This window comes from Schistocerca gregaria, chromosome 2, assembly GCF_023897955.1.
Source record: "Schistocerca gregaria isolate iqSchGreg1 chromosome 2, iqSchGreg1.2, whole genome shotgun sequence".
In the NCBI taxonomy this organism is placed as follows: Eukaryota; Metazoa; Arthropoda; class Insecta; order Orthoptera; family Acrididae; genus Schistocerca; species Schistocerca gregaria.
In genome coordinates this window covers 178,028,224-178,053,143 of record NC_064921.1, presented here as the reverse complement: position 1 = coordinate 178,053,143, position 24,920 = coordinate 178,028,224, and the positions used below count along the sequence as shown (strand labels likewise).

General features: G+C 35.6%; 1 protein-coding gene across 2 annotated transcripts in view; it reads right to left on the bottom strand.

Moving 5' to 3' along the window:
* Nucleotides 1-11,829: 11,829 nt before the first annotated feature.
* Nucleotides 11,830-24,920, bottom strand: part of LOC126336634 (protein bicaudal C homolog 1) — a 282,230-nt gene continuing 269,139 nt past the window's right edge. For both annotated transcript variants that reach the window (XM_050000527.1, XM_050000528.1), the window contains 4 exons: nucleotides 23,083-23,201; nucleotides 22,782-23,007; nucleotides 19,668-19,787; nucleotides 11,830-16,853 (listed from right to left, as the gene is read on the bottom strand). In XM_050000527.1, coding sequence (XP_049856484.1) covers nucleotides 16,750-16,853; nucleotides 19,668-19,787; nucleotides 22,782-23,007; nucleotides 23,083-23,201 — 569 coding nt within the window. In that variant the 3' untranslated portion in view covers nucleotides 11,830-16,749. The remainder of the gene's footprint in view (nucleotides 16,854-19,667; nucleotides 19,788-22,781; nucleotides 23,008-23,082; nucleotides 23,202-24,920) is intronic.

Genomic DNA, 24,920 nt, shown 5'->3' with positions numbered 1-24,920 from the left:
GTAGAAGATGAGGAAACCATTGCGGAAGTATCCCCCATGATTATTGGCATCTCCGATGGCACACTCCTCCCTTGCGGGGGCCCTCTCTGAGGGTACTCCCGCCTTAGGTGATTTTTCACACCTCAGGTCACACCTCTTGAGAAATGGACGGAGGGACCAACTGGCACTTTTGGAAGGTATCAGCTCGGGTAATCACCCCTAACTGGGCCTGGTCGTTACCAGGGGGTACGTACATGTCCTACCTGTCTACCTGGGGCAGGGAATTACGCGTTACCCCGTCACTGGCTATGCATGAAAATGCGTGGGTCGGCCTTCAGACACGCACAGGGAGGAAAAAAGAGAAAGGGAAAATCAAAGGAAGGGAAAATCAAAGGAAGGGAAAGGAAAGAAGAGAAAGGAAAGAAGAGAGGTCTCAAACACCACAGCAGGGAAAAGGGTAACGAGAAGAGATAAGGAAAAGAGAAGAGATAAGGAAAAGAGAAGGACAAAGGAAGGCTGAAGACATGCAAGCAGAGAAAGCGAAGAACATGTTACATTTTCGAGCATCCATCTCTGGACGTAGGCACAAAACATACTCCCAGAGGGGGAGAAAGGGAATGAAAGAGACAGAGGTGAGGTGGGGGGAGGGGGGCGAAGATGGGGGTGGGGAAGGATGCGGAAAAGGAAGGTATGCATTCCTGAAAGGAAAGAGGGCCACATTAGCTCGGGGTCCCGTGTTCGCTCGCTACGCATGTATTGACAAAAGAGTTGTAGACGCCCTGGGGGCAAGGGGGGGGGGGAGGGGGGGAGAGATGTATGTTCCCTCATTGCGCTCTGCTTTTGGGGCTTCTGGCTGCACCCTAGATGGAGCACATCACCTGATCACCTGATCACCTGATCACCTGACTTTCTTCATAGATCTCTTTTCTTTTTTGTCCCTTATCTAGCCTTCTTTGACCTTTGGTAGACCTTGGGGCTTTCTTCCCCTGGGTTTTGCATGATAGGCCATCTCTGATACTGTCATGTAGACCTGTCTTTCCTAGGAAAAAGGGATTGATGACCTAGTAGTTTGGTCCCTAAATAGCAGGTCCATAGTAATTAATAGTTCAGCAGCTTCTCGAGAATGAATTATGTGAAACAAAAATCATTAATTACTTGCCTCGTACATCTAGTTACCACTTATCTAATTATTCTATTCATTAATGAATGCACTTATTTGATGCATATTCATGTTTCACATGTATCCCTCCACTAAGCACTGCTTTCCTTATCCTGCAATTACATTGCCAGTGTTATCAAATGATGTGACAAAGTAACCTTTGTTTAAAGCCCTGAATCTGCTACAATTGCCACTCATTGTTCACATGAATTTAAGTAAAAAATTTACTAGGTGTGGTAGAATGAGAACACACAACGATTATCACAAAACATAAATAAAAAAGTTTATTATTTCAGCCAATGCAAGGATGTTCCTGAAAATACATACATTGTGTACAGGAATTTAATTTCATAAATTCCTGCAATATACAAAACTAATAGTAAGTAATGCATTGGAGAAATCTATTATGGAATATGGTGAGCACCATTGCTTCTATTCAATACTGAACTCCATCCTAACAGGCCTAGATAGGCTGACTGTTACCAACTGACTGTCGTGTCATCCTCATCCGATAGGTGTCACTGGTGCGGAGATGGAGGACATAAGATCAGCGCATTACTCTCCTGGCGTCTGTCAGTTTTGGTGACCAGAGCCACTACTTCTCAGTCAAGTAGCTCCTCAGTTGGCCTCATAAGGGCTGGGTGCACCCCAGTTGCCAACAGTACTTGGCACACCCAACAGTGACCCATCCAAGAGCTAGCTGAGCTCAACAGGACATAACTTCACTTCTGCCCAATAAGCTGATGTATTATTTGTAGTACATATACATTTGAACCTCAATACCTGTCCTTTCAACCACTTGATTCGAGTCAAATACCCACTGTGTAGTACAATGTACTGCAAATGATCATAAGGATTAATTATTGTAAGATAATCAATTTTGCATTTATTATTGGCAAACAAACTGTGGGATGATTAATGGCACTAATGACTTCACACATACTCAACTGGCACCCTTTGGATCTGTTGATAGGTGATGTTTCACTGGTTAACATAAGCCTCAGTAGGGCAGGGATTGTAGTGACTGGTACAATTCATTAGCGAAACATGGTCGAACAAGTGTTCCGGTCAGCAGTGTAAGGGAATTTGTCAACATACTTTCTTTTGTGAAGTTAGAAGTCAGCAGTGTACTATACTTTCAAGTTACAAATATTTAAATTCAGTATTATAATCAATCATACTTACTATTCTCATAATTATTGAGAAAGATAAGTGATGGAAAATGCTTTTGTTTATGAAGCATTAATTAACTGTTTGTCTGGTTAAGAAAAATTGGCTACATCAACTTCACATGTGTCTTTACATGTAAGCTTTGCACACCTTTGTAATTGTCAAGAAGTGGTGGGACAGTCTTGTCACTCAGCTACTATTGCAAACCAGATATTTTAAAGCTAGTATGTGTTACATGGTGTTAAAACATGTTTGATGTTCATTAAAAAGTTCATCTGAAGATAATATTTCAGTGTACACATTTCCAAATGACAACCCAACTATATCTTGCAGGAAGAAGTATCTACTATCTAGACAACTAGTTAAATGACAATTACGATGACCACAAAGTAAAGCAGAAATAATAAACTTTGCTTATTCTACCTGCACTTGCTCATACAATATGTATTTATTATGCAAATGCGCACACAGTCAGGAGGTTGCGAAGTTGGTCAATTTCTTTATCATGACAATTATTGTAGTTGACACAGCAAGGTGTAGGTTAGAGTAGAATGCCTTTCTTTTTTAGAGTTAAATATAACAACAGGTTCCAGTGCTTACCTTTTTGACTGCCAAATGCATAGTAATGATTGTTTCGATTAAATCCAATCCAAATCCCAATCCCATCTGTCAGCCACTGCTGTGGCAGCTCATGGCCTCATGGCAGTCAATGTGATAAAGACTGTCTCCATCAGTTTAACAAATACACAACAAGAATGCACCTGACACACTTGCACACCATGAAACAGTTGTCATGAATAAAAATAAATTAATAGAAATATAAATTGTTGGGACATTTTAGGTACTTAATTTTTCACCAAAATTTGCAACGAACAGAAAATATACAACTGCAACTTGAAGTTGAGCTTGAGTCTTTGCACTGCACAAGAATAAGTGCCACTTAACACTTGTACTGACAGACAAATGTTGCATTTATATATTTTAATTTTTTAACTATCATAAAATGTAACTTACTAGTTTTGACATTTAAGCCAGAAAAGGGCACAATTTAACTAAGATTAGATTCTAGTACAGTTAGTTAAGACAGTCATTTGGAAACGTCAGCTATTGATTTAAAATGTTAACTGCCATGGAGGTGCCAGAGGCCATTGCAGAGCCCCTAGTGAGATACCATGTAACGGATTGCCTGGTGGTGAAATATCCACCACTATGTGTGTGGCAGACACCTTAACAGAGCTTGTAATCGACAAGAAAATATCAGTGTGTGTTTGTCAGTAATCTAGTGGTAATATGGATACATTTTTAAAGAATAAAAAAGTTCTGAATGCATTCTCGACCACAAAAGTTATCAGTTTTATATAGCAATGAACAAATATATCACAGGTGAAGTGAGTAACAACCCACAAATATCCTTAAAGCTTCAGTACATCCCTATTGGTTAACAGTACAACAATGATAATTATGACAACTGGTAATCAACCATATTAGATTAGATAAGGTAAGATACTTTGTCACATAACGTGTTTTTATACAATCATTCGATTGAGAACATTGGTGACAGGGAATAGTTTTTTGTCCATTAGATAATTTCTGCCAACCAACAGTACAATAAGACATGGAAAAAATTCCTAATTCCAGGCATGAAAGTCTTATCAAAAGCCCAAATGTGAGATTTTTCAAGGGAACAAATAAACCAAAGTTTTGATGAAATGTTTAAAGGAACAAATATAAATCTAAAATTATGTAACTTCTCAACTTTATTTAAACTGTATTTTGAAGAGTAATTTACAGTAGTTCCCAAACCAGGTACAATGTCTCACAGAACAAATTGAAAACAGCATGAATTAGAAAGTACTCACAGGAATTAAAATATTTGGAATGCAGAATGGTGGCTGGAGTTAGATACATGGGAGACCCATTGCAGAAATTATTATGGAATTCAATATTTCAAGATCCACGGTGTCAAGAGAGTGCCAAAAATACCAAAGTTCAGGCATTATCTTTCACCACGGGCGAAGCAGTGGCCAATGGCCTTTACTTAATGACCAACAGCAGCAGCATTTGCATAGGTTACTCAGTACTAACAGAAACACAACCCTGCATAAAATAACCACAGAAATCAATGTGGGATTTACGATGAACATATCCATTAGGGTAGAGTGGCAAAATTTGCTGTTAATGGACTATGACAACAGATGATCAACATGAGTGCCTTTGCTAGTTATACATTTGCCACAGTTATCAGCCATTCATGGATTGTGTTATGAAATAATGGTGGAATTTTTATGGGTGGCAATGCACCATGTCACCTGGCCAAAATTTTGCACAATTGGTTTGAAAAACATTCTGGACAATTTAAGCAAATGTTTGGCTGCCAAGATTGCCCAACATGGATCCACCTAACACTCATGGGACATAAGAGGTCAGTTCATGCACAAAATCCTGCACTGGCAGCACTTCCACTATTATGGACAGCTACAGAAGCAGCATCGTTCAGTATTTCTACAGGGGACTTTAAATGACTTCTCGAGTCCATGCAACATTGGGTTGTTGCAATATGCCGAGCAAAATGAAATCCAACACTATATTATGAGGTATCCCATGACTTGCCACTTCTGTGTAAGTTAGTTTCTGATGTATTGATCCATCATTTCAACTCTTCAGGGAAGATTCAGTTTCTGTATTTCATGGGAATTTAAAGTAATTTCATCTTCATTTCTTAGGATTTTCGTGTAAGCCATGCATTCTGGGACAGCATTGCTGCAAAACAGTTCATCACTGGTTTTTTCTGAAGAATGTTGAAAGGAGTTCAGTCTTTAACAGTAAGACCATATGCTTCAAAAAACAGAAGAGATACAAAGTCAGAGTCTAAGAGAGACGTCTTTAAGCCATAATCCTCAGTCATTGCACTATGGTCTGGACTGTGTGTTTCATTTAAAATGTCAGTTACCCCCAGACAGTTTTCATAAATAGCAGATATTCTGACAAATGTGTGTACAAATAATATTACTGTGTGTTTGAAACACTCGTGGAAGAAACCAAGAATACTACGAAGCATGGAAAAAAAATACAACAGCAGTTCTATTACAAAACCAGTTTTAAACAATGTGCAGAACGATGAGTAAAAACATTTTGTGAAGGGACAATTTTGTGAACCTTAGCTTGCAGGCCATTTAATTCTATCAGAATCTAAGCACCATCATAGGTTTGAGCTACCAGTTCATTCTCCATATAATCATTCTGAAATATGCTGTTAAGCACAGTAGATAAAGCAGAAGTGGGGCTAGCTAAGCTAACCTGAAAGCCAAGAATATATTTTCTAATATGACTGTTGCAGTTGAACAATCTCTCAATAGAGGAATTGTAACAATACAGGCATAAAATTAGGTTCTATTGAAACTTGGATGTATATATTCACAGATCTCATTTATGCATTCATCCCCTTCTGTATATGTTTTAAAAATCCCTGGAAATGGCTCACTTTCTTTCAGTTTGCTTTCAGGTTGCTTTCAGGTCATTTCTATTTAGCGCAAGTTGAAAAATGGCTCTAAAATTTCTGGGAATTGTGGAACTTTTTGTGTCTTGACTTACATAAAATTCGAATGATGTCAGAATTCTCATGATCTCTTTGTTAGCTTTCACTTCCTTGTTGTGTCTGATTTTCATCAGTTTGTGATGTTGATTAAGTAGCTCTGACATACTGAACATTTCTTTGTATAGTTCCTATGTAGATGATATTTTTCCTGCAAGTAAGTAATGATGCCCTCAATCTAAAGGGATACATCATGCCAGTACTGGGTTTCACCCAGATTCACTGCCATGGGACAACTGAAATGAAGACTGACATACAGCACAACAGGGACGGGCCTCCCATGCGGTGTGTGTGTGTGTGTGTGTGTGTGTGTGTGTGTGTGTGTGTGTGTGTGTGTGAGAGAGAGAGAGAGAGAGAGAGAGAGAGAGAGAGAGAGAGAGAGAGAGAACGAACCGGTACCACCCTGTACTGTTTCTAGTAAGCGCACCGGTACCACCCTGTACTGTTTCTAGTAGTGACAAACATTACTATTGTAACGGGCAGTTTCTGAAGTGTCTGGCCACCTTGCACTGTATGCTTCACACATCTGTCTGCTTTATAAGCTTTTGCACTTTGACTCTCTCTCTCTCTCTCTCTCTCTCTCTCTCTCTCTCTCTCTCTCTCTCTCTCTAGTGCTGGAGACTTAGAAGAAATAACACTAGGTAACATATTTAGCACTCACTGACAGAAGTGCCTAAAAATTTATTGGAAGAACAATTGCTGCTGCACAAAAGTGAGGCGGCTCGGCCTCCCTTACCTCTTCTGATCAGCTGCCACAGCTGTATGCCAGTAGTAACTTGGAAAATGGATGAATAATTTCAAGATTTTTTGTGAGAGTTTAGAGACTGATAAAATGCTGATGTGTAACAACTGGGTGCTGAATCTGGGGAAGACTGTTGAAATAATTAGATCAGTTTTATGGTGAAATAAGGACACAGTCAGTCAACAAAGCCAAGAAATTAGAGAAACATTACTGAGTCAACAATTCAAATAACGAGGCAACTGAATTATGTCAAAAGGTAGACAATTTTGAAGAAGAACTGAGGAAGGATCTTAGAATGAAATGGCATAAACCAAGAATGATAAAAGTAAACATAATAGCATCAGGTATTCCAGTGGAAATGCTAAGCTTTTTCAATTCTGGTTAGAACTATAACCTAACATTTCTCAAAATTTAAACTTTAGAGAGATTTCAAGCATCTTTTAAAAATAATTTAGGAAAATGTTACCTAAACATTTGGAGGATAGCAAGAAAGTTGATTTTGTACTGGATATCTTGAATGTGTCGAGGCCAAGTGGAGACAGCCCACTCAGAGGAATTAAACTCTTGAGATGACTGACTTTGCAAGAAATTTGAAGAAGAAGCATTTATCTCCAAGAACAAAAGAAGAACTGATAGTTATTAGAACCTCATTACTATAATCACAGCTGGTGTAGTTTTAAGAAAGATTTTGGGTGCCACTTAGTGTGCTAGAAGTATCAATACAAACAAAATGCTGGTTAGATGTTTACCCTACTAAGCATGTAGGGAAGTTGGTATCAGCAAGTGTGGGGTAGGGGGAGGAGCAGACCAAGGATTCACAAATGTACGGTACACGTGCTGTAATCGTGTAACAAAAATTAGAGGGGGGGGGGGGGGGGGGGGGGAACAAGTAGTGAGAACAGTTCTTCTATTTGGCAAGTAGTTACCTTAACTTCTAAATTATGCACATTCTTCCAGAACTTTAGTAAACTTTCCCACTAATCATGACAGAAAAATTCTTCACTGATCAGAACAAAATTATAATCACAAAAAAAAAATCAATGATGGGTACTTTGATAGAAAGCAAATAAATCCTTAAGAGCATATAAGATAGAAATTGATCAGTTTGACAAGGGAAAAAATGACTTTAAATTTAGATGCTGACTTTATAAATTGCCTAATACACAAATTTCCTGAAATGAACACTGACTGTCAAGGTGGTGTGAACACAGACTGTATCAAACTGTTTTACCATCATGTTATGCTCTTCGAGTACTATCATCAGTATGCAATAGCCATTGTCTTTTTGATACATACACTGAATTCCCAGGTATGGAATTTTTTTGGGGGACAGATGAAGTAATAAGTTTAGTTACAAAAAACAGCCATAAGAATAATAAATGGTGCCCTTCTGTACTTTATTAGTAACATTTGAGATTGTGACTAAAAATTAGAGTACTTTTGCCAATCCATTATAAACATAACTTTATAATTACAGCAACAACAGTTTTATCCATGATCATGGTACAAGAGCTGTACTGAATTTACATTTATGAACAAACTCTAAATTACATTTTATGCCAACAATTAAAACTGCAAGAAATTGGCTGAAGAGTGTGCTAAAAAACAGCATTTGAAAATTGTAAGTGATAACATATAAAGAGTGAAGGATTACTTAGGTGACAGTAGCAGCGTTGTAAAAAAAATGTAGGAAGTGGGTAATAAAATCTGTCTTAACATTTTTCACATTTTTCTGGAAACCCTTACAAAAAGCTCAAATTGCCTTGCTTTTTTTAGCTCAACATTTCAGTCATTATAGGGGAATGTTGACTAAATGTTTTGGGCAATCATGTGGGAAGTAGTAGTAGTACACAATGTCAGCTGACATCACATATGTATCAAGAGAATGTATATGTACGTTTTCACATGTAGCATCTAGTGTCATGACACAAACATTGTAGCACAGTTTTACTTTATGAAGTTACTTCTTTGCAAGGAAATGTAAACAATACTATATTACACACTGAGGGTACAGGAAATGACGTTGCACTGCTGTTAACAGAGTGGTCTTATTTCAGAGGATGGAGGCCAATTTTCATCTGAATATCCTTATTTAAATTAAGTGCAGATTCTTCAGAATAGTTCAGTGTCCTATGATGGTACTTACTGCAAGGCTTTTAATGATTTTGGTTGCTGCTCAGCACACACAATTCATTCAGTAGCAGATAGGCACATTGAAAGACAACTGCTAGATATTATCAGCTACCAGACTAAGTCCTCCATCAAATATAGGCTGCCTTGCCTTAATGCCTGGAGATTACAACAGGTGCATATGCTTCTGTACCACTTACACCTCCTCTATGAGACAAGTAGGTGTCTATCCTATTTGATGTTTTTTTTCCATTTTATTCGCCAGTATTTGAATATTTACCTTCTTTGTAGCATCTGCAGTAATGCTGCATCATCTTGTGTTATAATATGGAGCAATGAGCTGCCTTACTCCTTAACTTTTTACTAGATCAAAGTTCATGTATATCTTCTCTGAGCACTTTCCCAAATTTCTTAAAGCCATTTGACTAATGTACATATTCCAGTGATGCACATCAGCAGGTGGAATAATGATGTGGAATAAGTTGAGATTTGAATTACAGTGCTAAAATGCCTGGGATAATATAATTTAATTAGCAAAAAGTGAGAATTAAAGAAATTATGGGAAACATGGAAAAATGAGGTATATTAACAGTTTACACTGTCAATATATTCAAAAACAAACTGTAGTAAACATAAAAAGGGAATGTATCACACAGTTTATCAGAAAAAATAATTATATGTAAGAGATTTTATAAAGTAAATGATGAAAAATTATCATGCAATATCTTTAATATTTTTTGCAATGAGTTTTAAATGTTATTGCATTACACTTTCTTTTACCAGATTTGAAACTGCAGTAATGGGCAGCCTTCTTATGAGGGAGTTTAGCACATTTTCTAATGAGCAGAATTTTTGATGATGTGATGGACTACTCATATTGGGAAATGGTTGTAAATATAATAAAAGTAGTATACGACTAGGTGGTTGTGGATATTCTGCAGATTACTTGGGTGTTGTCTGGTGTAGAAGCAAACCATAAATGATTTAAGTTGTTGAGTTTTGAAGGAATAAGGGAACAAATAATACACAACACTGATATACAATAATTATTTTATTCAGTGAGAAATCTGTGTTTTGTAGTTTCTCTTATATTAAGTACAGCATACTAGTCAACAATAGGAACAGTCATCATGTACAGAAGCACTTGGTCAAATTAATGTCATGACAGTGTGTGCAAATTGCAACACTCCAGTCACAGAATGTCGAACTAAAATTTTAATAAATTAAAGAACTGTTAACATGATGGGTCATGTTACTTATGTAAATTAACTTACATCTGTGGCCACAGTAAGGTACATCTATCTATATTTCACAATGTCTACAGCATGTTTTACCATTGTGCTGATATAATCTCATTAAATTAAAAACCTTCCAATTTTACATAAAAAAATAAGGCAGGCCACTTGTCAAAATCTTCAGTTCATCTCTACATTAATATGTTTACAGTCTTGAAATAAACAGTCCATTTTTATTTCTAAGGCTCTTAACTGAAGCTCTGTTTTACACCTATTCTAGTAATAGCATGTAATAGAGTCTCTACCCATTGAACAACTTGCATTGTGTACACTGTTTTCCATTTACCACTATTACCTACAATAATTGAGATTCAGATAAATTCCTCTGATTTTTATGTCTTATTTACTTTACAATCTCTCACAAATTGGAGGACCATTGTGAACTCTAACAACATGGTATTCTTAATGATAGGGATAGTGTCTTTAGATGGTGTCCTTGTTGAGAAACGTTGGACAATACTTATCTTATGATCATTCTCTCTGCAATATTTGGAGGTTACACTTTACATTGAAGCAGTTGGTACTTGGTGTGACAATTTCAGAGTTGGTATCATCTAATATATTCGAACTGTGTTGCACACATCATCTGTGTTTTTACGAGTGAAGCAATGTATCCACAAAAATTACAGCTAATATATCTGGACTTTTATCACATCTTTATCTGTAGGATGTTTTAAAGGGAGATCTCCGAAGGCAGAACTAAAAATGCACTACTTTAATTCATGTATTTAAGAGATTGCTGCGTCACTCCTGTATACATATGAAGTGCTATTATTTGTTATTTTAAGTTAAATTTAAGTACAAGGAAAAACTTTTTTTCATTCATGCTTCAATTACAGAACAAATATAAAGGGAGGAAACTGTAATTCTAGTGAATCTGCAATTAATACTACAAAAGTTAGCAGTATGAAAGATTATATCATGAACTAGGCATCAGCAAACAATGAATTCTTTATGTATTGTCACAAAATTTAGTAAAACTTTTATTACAGCTATAAAATGGTTAAAGAGACATTTTATATAGTGTCAAGTTCTAGCACTCTTGGAAGCCCTGGTGAACTGGATACCTACGATTGTGATCTCACCAGTCAGAATATTTTGCAACTGAAAGTATCTCGTTCAGCCAAAGTTGAGAACTGTACTTTTAACCACATTTGTTCATTGTGTCCTGGATAAGTGAAGAACTGATTGAATTTTTCATGTATCAAAGACAATAGCAGGGTATTTAGTCCTTAAGCTGATTTATACTTTCTCCAATTATTAAATTAAATTGCTTTACTGACAGCAAGAGCCACAAAAAACTATTTTCATTTCCACATTGCATTTTATTGCCTCTGACTATTACACCAAGATATAAATAGCCCATCACTCAAGTTTAACCACCTAAAGGAAAGATTTTTCAGCAAAATGTTGCCTTATTTGAAATCTTTAATGGAAATTAATTAGTTGTCCTAAGAGTATTAGAAGACCATACTGATGAACATTTAAAGAATACATTAGGCTTCAGGTTACATATTTAGGAAAGGTTGATAAAATGATACCTTTAGGGCTGTAACTGACTTACTATGCCAATACAAATTGGGAGATTAAGAGTACATTACTGACCATAACACCTACTAATGAGCAACAATGTCTTATCGTCACTTTTTATCATTTGAGATGTCAGGAATGTTTAAATTCCTAACTTGCACTTTTTAGGAAGCAGGAATAGTCTATATCACTGAGCTCCCAGCAGTCCAGTGTAGGATGAGAAACCACGGAAAGCCTAAATCAGAATGGGCAAACTTAGTGTTTATTAGACCACTGTACAAACTTTTCCTGCTTATCTAGAAATGCAAACATTACACCCACTTGCACCAACAGTATATACTACATGACTACAGAAAAAATTTAACCTAACATTGACTTAGGAAACACAGAAACATTAGAGGACAAAAATTCAACAGGTCCCTATACTTAAATTTGTCATTAGAGATCATTACATATCTCAAGGAAAGATGTTTGTTAGTCTAAAGAAAAAATAGCTTCAACTTCAAGCTTTGGCAATTAATAATTTATTATGAAGAAGCTGGACAGCATGTCTAAATTTTCCAGTATTTACACTAAAGGACAATTTGGTGGATAATTTTCAGCACAATGCAGTCAAAATCTCTTAAGAGAATAACTGCATTAACAGTATGCGAAACTGGACAGAGGATGAAAGGGATATTAAAATTTTTGTGAATAAAGTAATATTCTTTGCATACATTCTCACTAATGTGTTGTATATGATTATAAACACTAAGTGGTATTTAAAGAGGTACAGGCCCAGTGGGACACTAACCTAACTAAGAGATCCTTTTTTTTTAAATTTAATGCATTTCATCTCTAACCTGTTAGTACAAAGTATGATTTTAATGAAGTTGCTACTTGATTATTTACTTTGTAGCCATTATGTACTTTGATGAACATATCAAACAATTTATCAACCATTAGGGTTGATATAAAACTAGCTATTAAGCATCTTATAGGAGTGACTACCCAAAGGGACTGCTTTGTGGAAGCAGTGATTTGCACCTCACCAAACTGGGCCATTTTCATTAGTTTATTTACTGAACTAATTATATACTGAAGCACTAAACTGAGAACTATGTTCAAAATGATTTTCCCAGGCTACCTTTAATTATAAATAAACTACACTGTTGTGGCAGTTTTGAAGTTATGGTGATAAGCCTGAGTAGGCAAGAACATTTTCAAATACTTTTCTGCAAAATATTTTAAAAACCTTCAATTTTGGCACAGCTTGATATTTGAGTAAGGTTCATACAACATTTGTTTATCAAATATTAAAATCTAAAATATAGGTAGAATGATTTACATTCATTAGCAAGTAAAAACTCATGTGTATAAGTAATAGACAAAAATTTGTTAGTTGTGAATTTTGTGGAAGTAATTTTATTTTCATGTTTCAATGACAAATTTGCCTGAAGCTTGTGTGAAATATATACAAAACCTTTGTTGATTTAGGTGTCAAATGATGCAAAGTGAATGAATGTAGTGTTGTGTTGTTTTGTATTAATGTAGAACCAAAGCATGGGCCAAATTTATTTTTTCACATAACTATTGGATAATTTCATAAAGATTACTGAACACACATTTCCACTGACAAATAACGTTAAAAATTTAAATTTTATTTACTACTGTTGTTGCACTTTGAAGCACACATTGTAATTGAATTTTGTTTGAAAATAACATTTATCTACTATGTGAGGGATGATCTACTGTGTTATTGTTTATGCAAAATCATACAAACCCCAAAATGTCCAAAGCTAGTGTCCCTGAATAGACCAAAATTTGGTCTAGAAACATGAGGAGTTGCAAATAATGAATGGCAATAAAACAAGGGACCATATAAAGAGAAAGTGCTGTGAAGGGGATACTAAGGCAGCATCACCACAATGTATTTGTGAATGGTAATACATGCAAACAGACTGGACATACCCAAGAAACAGCAATTCCAATGATCATGTTGGACATTTAATGGAAGAATGTTTCTATTACAAGATGTAGGCTAGTTGTAAATAATAGTAATAAGAGTAGTAATGATGATGATAGTAGTAGTAGTAGAATAATAGGAACAACAGAGAAAGAAGTGATCACAGTATTTTTTTGTGTGTAGTTAAACTGCATTTCACACTAACTATAAAAGTGAAGTTGGACTTTTGTGTTTTGAGCACACTATATGACAATGTCAATTTGTCTGTACCTATGTCAGTAATCACTAACCTTCACCAACCAGAGTGGCATTCTGTATCATCAGTATTTAATCTCTTTAACCTGGGAAACTTTAGAACTCTTAGTGTATTAGAATTTAGTCATTTGTATAAGTTATTTGTAGTATTCTGAACATGTAACTTTTATTTGTCTAAACTGCTTTTTAATTGTTTATTTACTATGTAGACACTAAAATACTGTGCAGTATGGGTGGCTGGGGAGGAATCCTTAATTTCATTATATACCGCCATTTTTCCTAAAAAAAAAAAAAAAAAAAAAAAAAAAAGTACTGCTTTTGAAGGATTCCTGTAGCAGGTATGCTAGAAGGGACAGCTTTGGTTGTAATTAATATTTTTGGCACAGGCAATGACATAAAAATAATCTGTTCACATAAAATGCTAGTTTCCCCTGTATTGTCTTTCATAACCTACATGGAGATATTTTTTTATAAAAATGAACACATAAAAACAGAGCTTCAGCTAGGGCTTACAATTCTCTAAATAAATAATAATAATAATAATAATAATAATAATAATAATAATAATAATAATAATAATAGCAACAGAAACAAAAATTTATACATTTATAAATTTACAAAACATTTTCTACTTCAATTCATGTGCTTTTACAGTCGACATCTTTGCAGCATTTACAGATTAACAGATTTATTTGTGCTAATCCTAAACTGATTTCTAAATCAATTTGCGATTTGACAAACTGTTTCAGAGTCACTGATAAGCAGCACTGGCTACAGGTTATCTGTTTTTTTTTATATCACTACTGTCTTATTCTATATGCAATGTATCCAGTCTGGTTTAATGATAACTTTGATTAAATTTATCTAAACCTTATCTAAACCATGATAACATAATATTTAGAGGAATGGGCTTCTTGTAAAAACCTGAAATTACATGGAAGCCGTAGATGACAGTTGTAGAGTGAAATAAATGATTATACTTACACTAAAATTTTATAATGTGTGTATGATTCGGTTGAAAGATCCAGAAATGTTTATGAGCTGATGATAGTTTCCTTTATGTAGTATGCCACAAAACTAATGCTATTTAGAGACTTTCAGATATGCCAGTTCTGCTTTGCTTAATAAAGTAGCCAGTGCTCCACAAACTGATTAAATAATACACTGAATAATGATTTAGCTTGGAAACTTTAACAACATTTTGAATTTTTCTGTTCACAGCTGCAGTATTGGTGTTTTCAGTTACTTTTGCACAGTTTTTAGTAACATGTGTGACTTGTAATACATTGCAGCACAATTCTTAAATTGAATTTGCTTTTAATTAAATTATTTCAGATGTGTACTAACTTGTGTATGGATCCATATTATAGTCACAATTAACTAAGGAACTCCTGTTAACTCCCATTCATTATTTTAAAACAAGCCCAAGATTAAATATATAAAATAATATTTCTGATGAACACATTTACATAACAAGAACAGTATCACAGACATTATACTGCTGTTAAAATATTAGCATTTTAGTTTTACACAGTATTCAGAATGTTGTTCCACTTCAGCCTCAAAAATACACCTACATTTTGAGCTCAATTTGCCCATTTAAGCAAAATGTGAAGACCTCAATTTCTTTAAAAATATTTTCTGTAATGAAAAATTTAGTTTAATATATTGGTCATGGTCCTAATATCACATTGATGGTTCAACAGTACTACTGAAAGTTAAAACAAATTTAAAAAGTTATATTTTACTGGAGGCCAAAGGATATTTTTATACATAAATTTAGAAAGTCAAGGATTGCACAATATGAAAATTCTTCATTTTCAAAGTTAAGTGGATTAAATAGGCAAGTTGGGCCCCAGGAATTTCTTTGGTAATTAGTTATTGTAGGCACATTTAAAAAATATTTTGTGGAATTTAAAAAGTATCTTAGTAAAATTTGTAGGACTATTACAACAATTTATAATTTAGTATTATTTTCTTCACTTAACTACAAGAAAATGGGAACTTTTGAGTCAGTACTTACTGTACAAAACTTTTTAATTTCAGATTATTATCTACATGTCTTTCTTGCAACCATATTGTTCCCTTGCCCATGTTATTATCTTTGGGCAATTTTAAGCTCAATTTCCAATGCAGAAAAAAAATATACATTTAATGTTTCTTACTAACAGAAATTTCAAGGCAAGTTTCCATCAATTTGCAGTTTCAACAGTCATTCATTACAAAATTTTGACTGTCCTTTTTTAAGACAACTCATTGTCATTTTCAGCAACAGTAAGCACAAAATGTACTTAGATTTTATTCAATTTCATAAAAATAAGAAATCAAACTCTAAAAAATCAGTTATATAAAATAAATTTCAGTATATGTTAGTAAGAAAACCAGTTTCATGCATTCGTTGTAACAGTGGAAGCATTCAATGTAATTAAATATACAGAAACACTTTGCAATTCCATACTACATTACTGTTAGTTCTTTTGTGCTTACATGAAGCTAACAAATTGATATACAATAATTATTTTCTTTATTCAACATTCACAACTACCTCCTACTTAACTAAAATCCAGAGAGCAGGAGTAGTAGTGCTTATCCCTTCCCACCATAAAATATGCATGACAAATATACAATAGTTCCATTACTTCAATCTCATTAAAATACTGCAATAGAAGAAAATCCTAAATTGTTGGAGCTGACTAACAAACTCAGATAATGGTAAAAAAGAGACTAGCAACGAATAAAAGAAAAGTGCTGCACACTGTCATGCATAAACATTTTGACTTGCGAAACAAGAACACTAAGCTCTTATTGGCAACTGAGATCATCAATAAACAAATAATGGAATTCCATATAACACACAAAGCATAACCATGTCAGTCTTCTTTGGTTATCTCCACTTCCAACCATCAACACACTTGCTATTACACCTTTTTTAATAGTAGTAGCTATATCTTCTTACCATTTATCTCCTATTGGACTGTTATTTATTGTTGAACCAAGTTTACGTTCAGCTCCTGGGGCCGCACTCCCAGAGAATGGGCTCTGGCGTTTGTTGAGCTCTGCCAATAAAATTCCTTAATTAAGGTTTTATTCATTCTTCTATAATGAAGTAAAAATGAGGTAAACATTTATTAACTAGACTTTAGTTGTGAAAGGAACTCAGGGTTTATCGAAATGTGATTTTCGCAGCCAGTTAACTTTATTGCATCTTGATAAAATTCCTGTCTTTGGGTGTACTTTTATTCTTTGGACCTAAGTTTTGTAAGGCAATCATGTCCCTTTAGTAAACTGTTTCCTGGGGCATCTGGATTGAATTTAATTGTTACCCAACTGTTGTTTTATATGTTCTGCACTTGCATAGTGAAGTTTGCAGAAAATCACACTGTGAATGTAGGAGGAAGAAACTATTGTAAATAGATAAGACAGAAACTTTAAAAAATTACATTAGTAGACATAACATTTAGTTTTGTTTACAAACACTTATTTTAGTACTGTTGCAATAACGGGACTTTTTCATTACAGAAGGTCCTCTAAAAGTAAACGTGCAACTCTAGTGACATCCAATAATATTTCATTGTATCTTCTCAGCCAAGCAAAAATTCATCATTAAGAAGTGGCAGAGAGAAATAGGGAAGATCATATTTGTATAGTCTAACAGTGCTGAAGTATTTGAATGTGTAGCTTTTCTCTGGATCCTCTACTAATACTTCAATTTTTCCCAGAGCTATCCTGTGGATTGGACAGAGCTGCCTAATGTAAATTACTGTAGTGTGTCACCTAGTGATGTGGAGTGAGCCAATGCCCAGTGGGCAAGACATTTATGAGAGAGAGAGAGAGAGAGAGAGAGAGAGAGAGAGAGAGAGAGAGAGAGAGAGAGAGAGAGAGAGACTGAAGCGACAATGGATGGTACTCACAGTGGGGTTTGCTGTAGAAACCTGTGTGACAACAAATCATGGAAACAGTGCGGTCAGTAGTTTGCTGAGAAGTTTAATAGCATCAAAGTGCCAGCAAAGAGTGCCATGCAGCACTTAGTCTGAAAATGGCACCCGAGATCTGTTTTGAACAAGTAAAAAAACATTCTGAAACAGGCCACACACCAAAAAATGTGGGTGCAGTTCACCAGATAATGCTTCAGAGTTCTACCAAATCAGCACAATGCTTTTTGAAACAGTCCAGCATGTTACATTGATCATGTGGACAAATACTCCACCTGGACCTGCACATTTATCCCTAGCAAGTCTGTGTCATTCATGCATTAAATACAGCAGATGTCTCCTCAGCACCTCTAGTGTCGTGAACGGTTGTTCACCGAGGTAACAATGAATGTATATGGACATGGATCTGTTTGTGATGTCTGATTAAGCCTAATTTCACCTGAGTGGTTATATCAAATCACAGGTTCTGGGTGGCAGAGAAACTGCCCAACTTCCACAAAACACAATTGCATGGTCAGAAGGTTGGGGTTTGGTGTGCAATGACTGCACACCATGTTATTGGCCCCCACCTTCTTTTATGATCAGAATCTGACTTTGGCATGTTAAATTGCCAACATTTTGAAATCATTTGTGGCAACATTAAAAGACCTACTGTTACTTCCAACAGGATGGAGCAACTGCTCATACAACTGGCAGAACCTTGGAGCACTTTTACACAATTTTCAAGCCTGACAGTAGTTAGCAGAGGTGAGAGCTGGCCCCCAGGTCACCAGATCTGGCGGTGTACAATTACATTGTGTGGGGATCCCTCAAGTCTTTGCAATAACCCTCAGTCTCGACAAACTGCAGCTGAACATTTTGGATGAGACTGCAGCAATTCCAGCAGTCTAGCTTTGATCTGCCTCCAGCAACCTGCTGACCTGGGCCCAAAACTACAAAGGTGTGAATGGTGTTCACTTTAAATATCTGCTTCAGGCAGGTTAGTACTGTATTTCCTTTCCTCTGCTGTTTTTCATTGTACTTTAGGACACTGTTCTGCAGGCCACTTATTTGCCCCATCCTGTATTTTTCAATGAAGAGAACCTGATGCATTTGATCCATGTTCAATTCCAATTGACCCCTTGTCCACTACCTCTGAGTGTAGGTGCTGGTGAGTTAATACAACTGTTCATACTGGAAGCCACATTATTCAATTAGGGATGATTGTGTAGTATTTAGCTGGACACAACTTTTCCAGCTGCTTGCAGAAAGGCAACGCATACTCCTGTTGTACTCTCCTATGTGTATTTATGGCCTGTAACCTTTAAGTATCAATTGTCATTGGATATTTTGGTTGCCTTTGTATATGGTAATTACATGGGCAACTTCCCATGCTAGGAACCCTTATTGCAATAATGCAATAATGTGAGCATGGTCTAACTTTGCCGTAACACTTCCATGCATGTTTATAGACCTAACAGTGTACCCAAGTCAATGAAGTGCACTGCGAATGTAGGTTTCTGGTTACCCTCATTACCCATGTTGCCTTATGTAGTCATTCCTTTGAAGAATGAGTTTCGAGAACGAGGTTTCCAATAAAACAAAAAGAATTAAGTCATGACTGTGGTGCAAAACTGAGTAATTTGTAGGAAGACTTTCTTACACCAAAAATTTCTCCAACTCCACATACAACTCTTGTTGTAAATGACTACTATATGTCTATATATATATATTAGCAGTATCTTGTCTTCCAAGGTGTTTAGCCTCTCATTCATTGCCTAACCTCTAAGTTTTTTTACTAAATTATTGACCAGTCATTAGGATTTTCCAGCTGAAGGGTCATATGTTACAACAGTAAATAATAATTTAACTTTAGCCACCCAGTCTTAGTTCACACAATGAAGAGAAAACTTTTTACTTCTCAAGTCAAATATTTCATGAAATTAGTTTTATTTGTACCTGAAATTGCAAGTAACAACTTCCGACGAGCTCCTAAGGCAGTTACACCAATTTCTCTGAGATCACTTTCAGTGAGAGAACGAAAGATGTCAACGTCTATTTCTTGGTTAGTGAAAATACCTGAAAATGTAAAAATTCTTTTTAGGCTGAAGGCAGTTTGTATACATTTATTCTAGAAAGTAATTGGAAACATGATAACCTGAAACCTTAGGAGTACTAGCAGCTATAATGTGTGCTTTGTAACGCAAGTTACGGCGCTGCTCTGTGAACTCTTAGTAATGTATGCAACTGTTTTTCTTTAAACCCCTATTCCATTCACGGTACGTCATACTGATACAGGGAAGCAAAATTTAGTAAGAGGTGCTAAGACATAGCTTCCAGTTAACAGAAGTAGAGAAAGTTTAGATGTCTAAATTTATTCTGGACATTAGATGGACCAGAACTATGTTAAGTAAGAATGGACTAAACCAAATACTGGTGTTCTTCCCATAACCAACAGCTAAAATCAACGATTTAATTCAAAAGAAATAAAAATCTGCATCTGACATAATTGACATACGTCATTAACTTTGATGTAGTTAAATGGTAATTTGTTCCAAAAGCTTTGTTTGGTACTGGCTATAGCAGACTATTTCTTGCAGTTCACAAAATTTTGAAAATAATCACCGCAGACAACGAAAGTTACTATTTTTTTATCTGAGATAAGTAGCAAAAATGCTAGAATTATTTGTTTTTGGACAAAGTCTTTCTTCCAGAATATAAAACTAGAAACATCCTGACTTAAAGGTTAGCCATTTGTGTCTGGAGACATTGGTTATGAACGTGCGCGAGTCATTAGCAACGTGCGCGAGTCATTAGCAACGTGCGCGAGTCATTAGCAACGTGCGCGAGTCATTAGCAACGTGCGCGAGTCATTAGCAACGTGCGCGAGTCATTAGCAACGTGCGCGAGTCATTAGCAACGTGCGCGAGTCATTAGCAACGTGCGCGAGTCATTAGCAACGTGCGCGAGTCATTAGCAACGTGCGCGAGTCATTAGCAACGTGCGCGAGTCATTAGCAACGTGCGCGAGTCATTAGCAACGTGCGCGAGTTTTGAAGTACTTTTCAAAAGCTGAAGTGTTACTAGCATTGTTTTTCATTGTGCCAATCTGTGACAACACTTGCCCTATGGGGTTTGCAGCAACCTGCTCTTTCCAAGTTGTCATTATTCCATCCTGGACTTTACATTATTTAATATTTCAGTCTGATATATAAGAAATGTAATGCATGGATACGTTGGGGCTATAGGAATGAAGGGAGATCATGACTGATGGCCAAGATTGTGGGAGCACGAATGGCTTTATTGAAATAATGATCAAGCATCGACTTAGAAAAATGTCATCTTACTTTGTACACTCTTGTTACTGCACATGCTCCTTCCACCAAAAAAGTAACTGTTAAGCTGTTGACAAGGTCAAAAACAGGTTGGTGTGCATGTACATTATTTGTCTGAAGGTGACTGTCATGTTCAGCACAATCTGTCTTGTGTATCTTCCAGTCAACTGGTCCATGACTCTACAAGGAAGCAAAGTGTTATCTTACCTCTTATTTGAAATTCTTAACTGAGCTGGTGCATGACACTGTCAAATTAAGCACTGTTGAAATGAACTAAGTCACTCAGCCAGCTTTTATGTGTCGTCACACAAATGCACGGGTTTGGACAATGGCATTTCTGAATTCATTTTTGAGTGTAGTAGTCCTCCTGGAATCTAGATTTAGATGACAGTTTGTTTCACTCCTCAATACTAGCCAGTTGGTATGTATTTTATTTTGCAATTGACTCCAGAAATAAGTAAGTCTGTGCATTTTAATTGCGATCAACTACACTATCCATCATCCAGAGGTACACAAAAAATACAGCAGGTAACATAACCTTTATGTCATGCTAGATCATGACTCGCCAAGTGTGTACAATGTGTAAATATTTTATCAGTCAGTTGAGATCAATTGCTACATAATTCTCTCTCAACCTTTCCATTCATTATTATGATCACCTGTACACAATGTTGGTCTTCCAGATTTCCTAATACTAATTATGCACTTTCCATTAGTTATCTTTTTCTCTCTGTGTATCAAATGGTGAACTTCCTTGATCCATATATCTACTGTTGGTCTGTGTGTACTTTGCAACCTACATTGCATATCCATTATGGTCAGGTCATGATTACATCTTCCATTTTAGTTTGATCCCTGATCCAAATGGTGGTTCTCATCCAATATTTCTTGTCATACTTCCGCTCCCTGGGAAACCCAAGTTTTTCCATGAGCTTGTGTGTTTTAGGACCATATCTCATTGACAGAGCTCTGAACACACAGTAACATTGTTGTTTTCAGAAATGCTATTAACTAATTTCAGTGAACAAATTTTCTGGAAGGATTTCAAATGTATTTTTACTCCCCTTTCTTTCCCAATCTATCTCGTATTCTCTGCCTTAAATACGAAAACTAAGTGGTCGTATGACTTCATTATTAATTTACATCTTTTTATTTTCAACATGTTTGTTATAAATTAATTCAGTAGCTGGTTTTCAGACTTAATTTCAAGCTTTCACTATTAAGTTCAAGTTATGTTTAAATTCATCTGCACAGACAGTACAATAGCACTTATGGAATGAAGATAAGATTTCTGGATTAAAACTTATTTCTTCATTTTCTAATTTTCAGAATATTTAAACTATATTCACCATGCCTAACAGAAGTTCAGAGGATAGCAGTTATCTTTGCCAATCTCCTCTCAATTCTGATCATTTGATTGTTCCAGGTAATTCTAAGAGAAGGTGTGAAATTATGATTATGTTCTTCAGAATATTAACATAGCATGGATCCATGTCTTATCTTGTGAAGACAATTGCAGCTTGACTGTTATGCCTTGGTGAAGTAATGTATTGAAGATCAGATGCCTAAGTATTCCTGGCTGACAAGGGCTTCTGAATTTGCTTTAAGTGCTAGGTAAGTCCATCTAGGATTCAATATTATTAATTATTGTTACATGCAAAAGTAATTCTATGCCACATATTAACCTATCAAATCAGTTACAAATGTTTACTAAGGACTAGAGAATGACCATAACTTACAAATGTATTTTTCTAGTCCAATGGATGTTAGAAGTGAAGCAATATCCTTTGTCTTCAATCCTGCAATTTGATTCACAGCAGATGTGGGTGCAGAATCTAGGTAGTTGCTTGCACTCATCAGTCCATTTTCACCAGTTAATAATGTACTGCTGAAGTCTGAAGTCGAATTTAGTGTTGGAGATACCATAGAGTTGTTTGTTTTCCATGGGTCCAGATCACCAGAATCCTAGTTTGGAATCTAATTATTAGTCATGCTTAATGTAGTGGTGTATTCTAACATCTTTTGATGTATAATGCTTACCTGGAGAAGTCCATTGTGTTTTGGTTTCATTTCTGGTGTTGGACTGGACTGGCTGAAGCCATATCCAGACCACAGTGATGTTGGAGTTCTTAAATTAGTTCCAAGAGGTTTCTGAATCGCTGTTGAGAAAATTAAAATCATGCTTAATAAATGAAAGTCTATTTTTTTACAATAAGAAGCAAGGAATTTATTAAATGTACAGTGGGGGATTCATTTACAGTTCTGTTTAAATTTCTTTACCTTTAATATTTCAGAATGAGTTTTCTTAACTTAAACGTAGACGTCTATGAGACAGCAGTTTTGTATATTTACTGCTGACAGTGATCTAGTGGTTATCATCACTGCTTCTAGCTTATGGGGTCCTGCATTCAATTCCCGGTCAGGTCGGAGAGTGTATCCACTTGGAGATTGTGGTGTTTTATCAGACAACACCCAAGTAACCAAAGTTATGTCAAATAAAAAATACTTGCACCAGGCAACTAGACAACCCCAGATGGGATCTCCTGACTAATAAGGCAATATGATTATTTCACTGTACATTTGTGAATGTTCATCACAGCTGGCAACTTTCATAATAAGGTCTAGAATATGTTACAATTCTCTTTAAACTATTTTAATACCAGTTTCTTACATTGCTCATACCTTAAGCAATTCTCTTACGATTTTTAAAGATCAGCAGCCTTTTAAGTTATGTATAAATACTTATTCACATTTTGCTTTCATTACACAGTGCAGTGAGTTTCATTGCCACAATACTTTTAAGCACCATTTTTTGTCTTCAGCATTTAATTATGCACACGAGAACAAAAAGAAAATAGTTAAAAATCTTACTATCATTTTTAATATTTTTGGATTTTTATAGAACCTTTTCGTATAAAATAATCAAGAACGTTGTCTGCACAGTAATATGAGAAGAAGTGGTATCAATGTTCTTCCCTCAATTTCAACAATTAATTTAAAATAAATAGTGGCTTGATTGTATTAAACATTGTAATAACGTAGCTCTTCAAATAAGTGATGAAGTGATCTTTGTTTTTCTTGCTTTATTTAGGTATTTTTGTTTCCCACATCAGTCGTATATTTTGTGTACAGCATTGCAGATTTTTGGACACCCAGTCATACGTGTTTGAAAATCGCTTTTCACCAGCTTAATCTTTTAGCAACAACTGTGATACATTTAATTTGGAAATTTCTTCCGTTCAACCCCATTAATTTAGTTTTGCATGTTATTCTACCATTTAATTACGATTTTCGTAATTTAACAATATTCATGTGTTTACATATAAGGTGTCAGTGGTGATACGGCCTTGAAAAAATATGGAGGTAGTGTCTAATGGTGAAGGTGTGGCCACCAGTAACAGTCTGGAGGAGAGTATCACTCAGGCAGGAGTAGAAATTCCTTGAGATAGACTATTTTTGGTACTCTTGTTCAAACGACAGTGACAGGAGCTATATTGTTCTTAATTACTGAAGATTAGTTTGTAATTGAAGTTGGTTCATTTGCAAGGGTGAGTATTCTTCCTGGTTGCTGACAGCCAGCAACCTGGATATATCTACAAATGACTAAAATGTCGCCATATTGCTAGTGTCCAATAGTACCTGTCGACTTTGACCAATGACGCCATATGTAAGGTAAAGATGCTGCAATGACAATCTGTGAATGGAACAGATCATACTCATGAACAAACAAATGTAGCATGCCATAAAACACATTTAACATGACTATTATTTACACGCAAATTTCATTTAAACGAGTTGAAGGTGACTGAAATAAATAAGAATGAGAGCAATTACGAGTGCATATATTATATATTATTTTCCGCATGTTCTACAAAAAT